The following is a 9,137-nucleotide window of genomic DNA, read 5'->3' as shown; positions in this document are numbered from 1 at the left end:
ATAACAAGTTAACAAAAGGATTCAGGTGCTGAACAGGGATTTGATCCAAATGACCACTGAAGTTGATTTCAGCTTTGAAGATCTTTCGAAAATAAGAAAATTAGAATGGGATTAATATTTCTAGAATAATCAATATCCATTCTCTAGAAATATATTAATCTCTATTTATTGAAATAAACTTAGTTGCCCTAGAAGTAACTATGTTCTCTGGAGAATGGATACACTGTAGATGTGATCTTGAAAGCAAACTGCTCAAAACGAAGCTGTAGATATTTTCTAGATATTCTTCTTGAAAGACAACACATTACCTCAAGAAAAGGGAAGGGGATTGGGAGGCGTGACTTCGGAGCAGACAGCTCAGAAAATGGACGCTCAGATATTCCAATCATGATCAAAGCCTATTATTTGGTGTAGCTAAGATGTGAAGCCAAATTTATGCACAGCAGGGATGAGTATCTTATAGAGGCAGAAATGAATGGCTATTCCTGCTAGAGAATACTGACTCTTAATCTTCATACATTTTGCTAGGACTTACTACTTCTAACACTCTTAGGAAGTTCTAGAATTTTGAAGGTTTTCCTGGAGTTTTTTGTAGTCATTAATTTTTAAAATAATAAGAACAAAAATATCTGTGTTCAAAAAGAGATCCTTTGCATTCAGTTCTGTTCTTTAATTATTTCTTTCACATTAAAAAAGTGAAGGTTGCAGAATGCAATCGTTTCTTTGTGCAAGCCACTTTTGCATAATGCCAAGCAAACACTTACAAAAGAATCAGTTGTATAAACAACATGAGCTAAGAGAAATGATGATAAGGGTTTAAAATGAGTATCTTGTTGCAACTTGGGATTCAAGTAGAATAAAAACAGTCAGAGACATTGAGAAATTGAGGGCATAGACATGAAGGAAATCAACTGAAAAAAGGTGACCTGGATTTTGGGTTTACTTAACTCCTGTAAATGGGATATTAACAGATAAATCAAAAGATCTGGAGAAATGACAAAATATCTAACACTTAAAAGATGTTTTCCTTCATTTTAATCCTATGTTAAGCTTCTCAAGAACTATTTACATCACCTGATGCAGCATCTATGGTAAATGCATGATTGTACTGCATATTTTAAAACAATTTTAGTTTCTTTTGATTGACAACATTAGAGAAGAAAAAGAATATTATTTTAGAGAGTCTGGTCCTTTACAATTTGGCAGATAAAGAAGACTTCCATGAAATAGAAGACATTTTTCCTCTTGGTTTTAAACTTCTAATAAAATGTTGCTGACAGACTAATTATAAATGTTTTATATATTTCATGCATATGTGTTCCTCTCTAAACCAATTTAATTCCCATTAATGCTAATCTTGTTAATGCCCACTCAGAGAGGAAAGGAATACTCTTAATAAACTATTGATTTATTTGAGTGATTTAAATGGGGGATGGGCAGAAATAGATGAGAGAACAGGAAAAGCCACCATTTTGCCCACAAATGCATTTCCTAGAATATTTTTCCAAATATTAATGAACATTAGGTTAGTAAATGGTATAAATAGGAGGTGGGGAGAGAATAAAGTGACAAAGTGATAGTCCTCCATCCATGAAAACTAAAAGCATTGTAAACGAATGGCTAATTATTTTTTTAGAGTACTAGCAATTAGAAGTGAGACATTACAAAAGGGAGGTTTTCTTTCTTTAAAAAGAGGTAAATTAAAAAACAAATGAGACTCATACTTGCAAGCGCTAACTGAAGTCTGTTTTTCTTTCTTAAAAAAGTCGGTTAAGTCAACAAATGGGTAAGTTATGTTCCTGGCACATCTTGTGCTACCCCTAGTGTGGCTGGCCACCTTGTCCTCCATGCAAGAATCCAACAATTCCTCTCCAATTCAATCAAGCACCCATCAGTCAAGATTTCCGTATCTCAGGGTACTTTAAGAAGCCAAGGCGCAAGATTGGCTCTTAAGAGAGGCTGTGCCCAGTTCTGAGTGGTTTTGTTGAACACAGCTTTGTAATGAGACTTTGGGGTAGCCTGGGACTTAGAAAACAAGGGAACACCCTCTCTGTCCATTTTCGGATCATCTGAAAACTAGCTAACCATTTCTAAAGGTGCAGAGGTCTTCTTTCCCATTCTCCCTGGAAAAAGTGGCCTGAAATAGGGAACAAATGGAAGATGGAATTTTGTCCAGGGCCCACCATTTAGCCTTTAGATACATCATTCTACCTCCCAGAGACTCAGTTTTCCTTTCTGTAAAAAGGGTATAATAATGTCTACTTACTGTGCTCTTATATAACAGGGCAATATTTTTTTTAAGTGATTAAAAAGGTGTATTAGAAAGTACTATGAAAACTGTGAAGTGGGTACAAACATATTATACTAACTGGGAAATAATTTAAGAAAAAGTAGCACAGGAAAACGAGGAGAAAAATATGAGGTTAGATATCAATTTTATCAGGGTCTTGTATTAGAAGAGAGAGAGAGATGTTTACCCTCAGGATTTTCTGAAAACTTTTAATGACAACTGATGCTTATACTTTATGGGTATATAGAACATAAAATAAAAACTGAAAATTGAAAGCCTTTAGACAGTGAAATTTTCCTTTTGTTGATCCAAATGTTTGGTGTTGGTTATACATTAAGATGGGGTGGGGGTGAGAACAATCTCTTAACATTCATTGAAAAAAAATACTGAAACATATTTTCAGCACAAATATTAAACTCCCTCTTCTTCTCTACCGATTGGTAAAAAAATATATATTATATTTTGATTTTTTTTTCTTTTTAAATTATATGGTTATCCATCCCAGCCGAAGTCGTGCCCGGTCATCTGGTAGAACTTGAGGTTGAAAGGCCGGTAGAACTCGCGCAGCCTGCGCACCACCTCGCGGTCGATCTCGGGGTGGGTCCTGCCCTTGGTCTTGCCCAGGCAGTGGGGCCGGCTGCTGCCCTCCGCCTTCTTCAGGCAGGGGAAGCCCTTGGTCTTGTTGAAGTAGAAGTGCTTGTCCGTGATGATCCTCTTGAGGCCCAGGAAGTCCTGCACGCGGCCCAGCTCGCCGGCCGGGTCGCTGATGAGCCGCTCGCCGCTCACGAAGAGCATCTGGCGGATGGGGAAGTGGCGCAGCCAGTGCTCCAGGTGCTTGGCGTAGATGCCGATCTGGATGGCGCTCCACGACGTGTCGATGAGGCCCGTGGTCCTGTTTTTGAACGTCAAGCTCTCGAAGGTGGGGATGTCGGGCCGCTTGGACAGCGTCTGCGTGTAGTCCGAGATGGCCCTGGTCACCGGGTCCCGCACCACCACGATGAGCTTGGTGTGCTTGGACATGGCCGAGATGCGCGCGGGCGCCTCCCGCGTGACGAAGTAGCTGGGCGTCTTCTCCATGGTGATCTGCCCTTCCAGGGTTCTGGGCATCAGGTCCCTGAGAAAAGCAAAAGGGCAAGTCAGAGATGTGCACAGAGAGCTCAGTCCCAGGAGAGGCTGTGAGGTACACTCAGGAGCCAGACTGCCATTCCCGCTCCCCTACTTGCTGGGTTTCTGATGGTGAAGTCTCACTAGCAGCCCTGCACCGCAGATTCCTCGTGTATTGAACAGAGAATATTACCCTTCGCAATTTTGTGATGATTAAATGAGTTAATATACCTCAACAGCTTAGAAAACTGCCTGGCACCTAATAAATGCCATGTTAAGTTTCTGTGTTTTATTATTGTTTATCTGCAAGGCTGTAAGAAAATAACCTTGGTCAAAATCTTCAGGTGAATTAGGATGTTGTCATAAACACAATTAAACGGCTATGAGATAGTATAAAAATACCCTAAGCCCTTCCTGTGGTTTTCTTACAAACAAAGCAATTATATTCAACATAACATAGCATATTACACAAAACACTTATGTTTGTAATTCCTGAGGTTTCCTGCAACAAACAATACTTATTAAAGAATCTATCTTTTGCCTGATTTGAAATGCCATCATTATAATATTCTAAATATGTTGATTCCTTTCTACATTAGCCCAATTATGTTATTATCATGTGATAGTATATTTTCATGTACACCAAAGTAAATTCTGACTCTCTGTTGTTCAAGATGTCCTTGATGATTCTTGTCTGTTTTTCCTCCTGACAAATGAGAAATCACTTTGTCACATTAAAAACAAAAATGCCATTGGAGTCTTGATAGAGCAGATATTGCTTCTCTGTTCAAACAAGCTTTCTACTGAGAAGGATGGGCCTCAGTGCCAGTCAAAACATATGAACAGGAGAGAGAAAATCTATTTGTTCTTCCAACTTAAGTATACTGCAAATAAATGCACTATTTGTTGAGACAGATGTAGACAGATGGACAGACACATAGATACTGATTTTTAGTTATTTCATTTTGTAGTCTTGATTTCTCTCAATGTAGGCATTATCTAGGATTGTATTAAATCTTTAATTCTGATGATAGATTTGTTACTTTTGTTCATGGAATTTGTGATTAGTTTATACTTTGCATCTGCAAGGAAAGGATACACTTTGTATTATGGGAGCTCGCAGTTATTAATTGCCTATGATTTTGTCCCACCAATACTATCTGCTAACTATATTTTGTGAAACATGTCAAACATACACAAAAGCAGAGGAAATTGTCAAATCAATCTCATGTACCTTAAATCCAGCTTCAAAAATTCATAACAGCCAATTTTATTTATAAATCCCCTTATTCCTACTGCTCCATGCCAGTTGGATTATTTTAAAGTCATTCACAAATATCGTATCAGTGGATTAGTAAGTATTCCTGCCCCGCCTGCATTACTTCTGTCACAATTCCTCAATCCCTGGGGCAATCTGATAGCCCTGATACTCCCTTAGTTTTAATGATGCAGGTTCTGGGACTCAGAAAACGATACCCCAAAATGAAGGCCCCAAAAGCAGCCTAAGAAGCAGATGTTTTTCTCTGAACTTCTGCCCTTCTGTCTTTCAGACTCACTCTTACCCAAGACTAGCCATAGAAACTAAAATCCCTCTCCCCCAAGGTGGGTCATAGAAACCACAACTCCTTTTCCCCAAAGCCGGCCATAAAACCTAAAAACATTACTCTAACTTTCCTTCCACCTCTATGTACAAACACTGGCCATAAAGATATTATCTGGGCTGAGGTGGGCAGATCAGGTTGGATCAGGCAGATCCAGCCTGACCAACATGGAGAAACCCCGTCTCTACTAAAAAAATAAAATAAATACAAAATTAGCCAGACATGGTGATGCATGCCTGTAATTCCAGCTACTTGGGAGGCTGAGGCAGGAGAATTGTTTGAACCCTGGAGGTGGAGGTTGTGGTGAGCCAAGATTGAGCCACTGCACTCCAGCCTGGGCAACAAGAGCAAAACTTTCTCTCTAAAAAAAGAAAGAAAAGAAAAGAAAAAAGAAATTATCTGACTTATTCTGTTTGACTGTAGGTCATAAGACCTTCATTCCTGAGAGGGTCCTGTCCCACACCCGGAAGGAAGGAAGGAAGGCTTGCTCAGAGAGGCCAAGAAGAATCGAGACAGACAGGCCTTGCAGGGTTCTGCCACTGAGCCTATTAACGTTAGATCATACGCTTTCTGTCCAATCCTATTTCTATACAACTGTCCTTATTTAGTTAAGCCTAAGCATAAAAATGGAGAATTTCCCTTGTGTCTCTGCGTCTTCACTCTGAAGGCTCCTGCATACAGAGTAATAAATGTGGATGCCTTTTCTCCTATGAATCTGCCTCTCATCAGTGATTTTCAGCAAGCCTTCAAGAGTTGAAGGGGAAGTTCTCCCTTAGCCTATACACAGTTTCCCTCCCATTTTTTTTTTTTGTCATTTCAGTCAGGTTATCTAGACTTTTTTTAGACATTAGGCATTTGCTTTCTGTTTCTGAGCTTTTTTTTTTTTTTTTTTTTTTTTTGGGAGAGTTTCGCTCTGTCACCAGGCACCAGGCTGGAGTGCAGTGGCACGATCTTGGCACACTGCCACCTCCGCCTCTGCCTCCAGGGTTCAAGCAATTCTCCTGCCTCAGCTTCCCAAGTAGCTGGGAGTACAGATGTGTGCCACCACGCCCAACTAGTTTTTATATTTTAGTAGCGATGGGGTTTCACCATGTTGGCCAGGATGATCTCGATCTCTTGACCTCGTGATCCACCAACCTCGGCCTCTTAAAGTGCTGAGATTACAGGTGTGAGCCACCATGCCCGGCCTCTGAGTTTTTTCTAATTCTTAAAATAAATGTGAACTTCCTTTTTCAAAATAACTTTTAATATACCTAATTACCCACCTCTTAGATAGACCTTAAGTTCTGGGGAAGAGTAAGCGAAGACCAGAGAGTTTGTTGTTGACACAAAGGAGACATACACATTACCATAACCACCTATGTGACGCAGATTCCACTGTGTGACATGAATGCACAGAACTCATTCCTTTGTGACTCCTTCTGTGGAACAGAAAAGTTGTCTAGACCAGCCAAATATAAAAGCTTACGTTACGTTTGTCCAAGATGAGCCAGGAGATCTACCCACAGATGGTTGAAATTTCTCAGTGAAGGAAATTTAATCAAATATGTGGAAAAGTTTTGGGCTTGAAAAGCAATCATCAACTATAGTGAAGTGATAAAAAAGAGTATCTATTGATTTTATTTATTTTTTTGAAAAAGCCAGCATTGCTGTCTCTTTTTTTTCTATATATCTTTCACTTTCAACTACTTTATTTCCAAATTTGACCAGTAAAATAGAGATAGTATAATACTTCACTCAATTTTGACCAGTAAAATAGAGATAGCATAATAAATACTTCACTCAGGAGCTTCTGATTGGCCTGTGGGAAAGGAGGATTGTGGGTGGGGCTGGGCAGGGTATTGTTGCAGGAGACTTTCACAGATATTGAGACTATACATTGCGTTGGACCAGAGGAAACACTGCTAAAACCAGTAAAAAAGAAAAAAAAAAACCACCATATTTTAAATAATCTCAATATATTAGGGAAAAGAGCCATCCAACATAAAAGGAGTTTGAAGAGGAAACAGCTAAAATAGAATTGCAAAAGAAAAACACATTCATTTCTGTCATCTGCAGGATGAGGAAAACTGACTGATTTAGTATGGGGTGGGAGTCGGGAGTTGGGCTTAACTAAAAGCTACCTGCAAGCTTCTTTCTGCAAAAAGAAAGAAACGAGAGTCTAAATAAATCCACACCTTGTAGAAAATGGCTGCTTTGTAACAGGACTCACAACAGAATTCTTTAAATTGCAATCTTTAAATATTTGTTTTTCAAAAAAGTCAATGAATGGGGTAAAACATTTTTCAGACATTTTCTTACTGCAAATCTTACTGGATTTTAATGGTCAACAAAGCACCACATTATCACATAAAACAAAAGCCATGTGTATGTTGGAATACTGCATTTCAAAGTGTCTAGAACTTGAGAATCATTCTTCTTTACCTGAGTAAGGTACATATTATGTTGGTGCAAAAGTAATTGTGGCTTCTGCAATTATTGACAAAACTGCAATTACTTTTGCACCAAGCTGATAGTATGACTGTGCTTTGTGTATAAGTTGGGGCCTGGGCTGGGTAGTGAAAGCTCTCTTCCAGTATTACAGGTCTATAGAAATACAGGGCAGGCTACAGGAGCGCAAAGGTGCGTGCAGTGAGTAATCCCATGAGGTCTGCCTGAAGACAGAAGCAGTGACAAGGGATATGAGAAATTCAACTGCACGATGGGAGGCGTAGGTCCTAGGAGAACTTACTTTCCAAGCTAAATCGTGTAGACCATTTCAATCACCCCTTTAAATAATGAACAGCATTTGGAGACATGTATAGTAGGTATGAGGATGAGGAAATGGGTAGAGACCAACATTACAAGGAAAAACTGGAGAAGTGTATTTGTTTTTTCCTGTGGGAGGCAAAGATAAGAAGAAATTTCGCAAGCAAATTAAGAACTATATTACAAGGTAGATTATACACAATTGCTCTTCTCTCCATAGAACTCAAAGAGAATTCACAATAGCCAAAAGGTGGACGCAATCCAAGGGTCTATTTACAGATGAATGGATAAACAAAATGTGATTTATGCATACAATGGAATACTATTCAGAAATTCTGACATACGCTGCAACATGGGTGAACCTTGAGGACGTTATGCCAAGTGAAATAATCCAGTCACAAAAAGACAAATACTCTATGAGTCCACTTATGTATCTAGGGTACTCAAATTCATTGAGACAGAAAGTAGAATGGTGGTTTCCAGGGGTTGTGGGCAAGAAGAACTGAGAGTTATTGTTCAGTAGGTATGAAGTTTAGTGTTGTGAGAGTTCTGGAGATTGATTGCATAACAACGTGTATGTACATACCACTACTGGACCTAACAATGATTAAAATGGTAAATTTTATGTTACGTGTATTGTACTACAATTTTTTAAAAAAGAACTCGAGAGGACAAACATTTTGGTGGCATTGATAGAAATTAGACAAGAGTATTTTTGCTTTGTGGCTAATTAAACTTTAGAACAAGGTACTACCGAAGGAGGCTGTGGTTTTGCTAAAAGGGAAATACAAGAATTTATGAGATTTTTGTGCAGCTCATCTCAAATCAAAAAATGAGGTTTGTGGTCCATGCCTACTGCCTGCCGCTTGATCACTGGCTAGTAATTTGACATCTCTAGGCTCAGTTTATTCACCTTACCAGAAAAATCAAGCCAAGGTTCAAAGGTTCTCCAAACCTTGTTCACTGTTTAAAGAGGAGGTTGGAATGGTCTACATGACTTAGCTTGGAAAGTAAGTTCTCCTAGGACCTACGCCTCCCATCATGAAGTTGAATTTCTCATATCCCTTCTCACCGGTTCTGTCTTCAGGCAAACCTCATGAAGTGCCAACATGGCCATTATTACTACAGAGAATACATGGAAGCACTCTTTTTAAGAATGTGATACCCAGTGTTCTGAACTCCCAACTTCTAGGAGAGCCCCACTTAGTGCAGCTAACAAAGGGTCCAGAGAGTTACAGCTCTTTGCCATGTTCCTGACACGCCTGCCCATTTTTCATTCAGACAGTGAGGATGCCTGTCTTGAAGACCATGAGCTGGCTACATTACTTAGAAGGATACAGCCTGGTTTATTATCTTATATGGTGTGAGAGAGATGGGCTCAGTTTTTAAGGGGA

The 9,137-nt window shown here is 39.3% G+C and overlaps 1 protein-coding gene across 1 annotated transcript in view; it reads right to left on the bottom strand.

The window, feature by feature from the left end:
- Positions 1 to 655: 655 nt before the first annotated feature.
- The window catches only part of LOC116553095 (heparan sulfate glucosamine 3-O-sulfotransferase 3A1), a 104,690-nt gene continuing 96,208 nt past the window's right edge, over positions 656 to 9,137 (bottom strand). The window contains exon 2 of the mRNA XM_032280227.1: positions 656 to 3,404. Coding sequence (XP_032136118.1) covers positions 2,783 to 3,404 — 622 coding nt within the window. The 3' untranslated portion in view covers positions 656 to 2,782. The remainder of the gene's footprint in view (positions 3,405 to 9,137) is intronic.

This window comes from Sapajus apella, unplaced genomic scaffold (assembly GCF_009761245.1).
Source record: "Sapajus apella isolate SASKATOON/1434 unplaced genomic scaffold, GSC_monkey_1.0 scaffold12, whole genome shotgun sequence".
Classification (NCBI taxonomy): Eukaryota; Metazoa; Chordata; class Mammalia; order Primates; family Cebidae; genus Sapajus; species Sapajus apella.
This window is presented reverse-complemented; position numbering and strand designations above follow the sequence as displayed.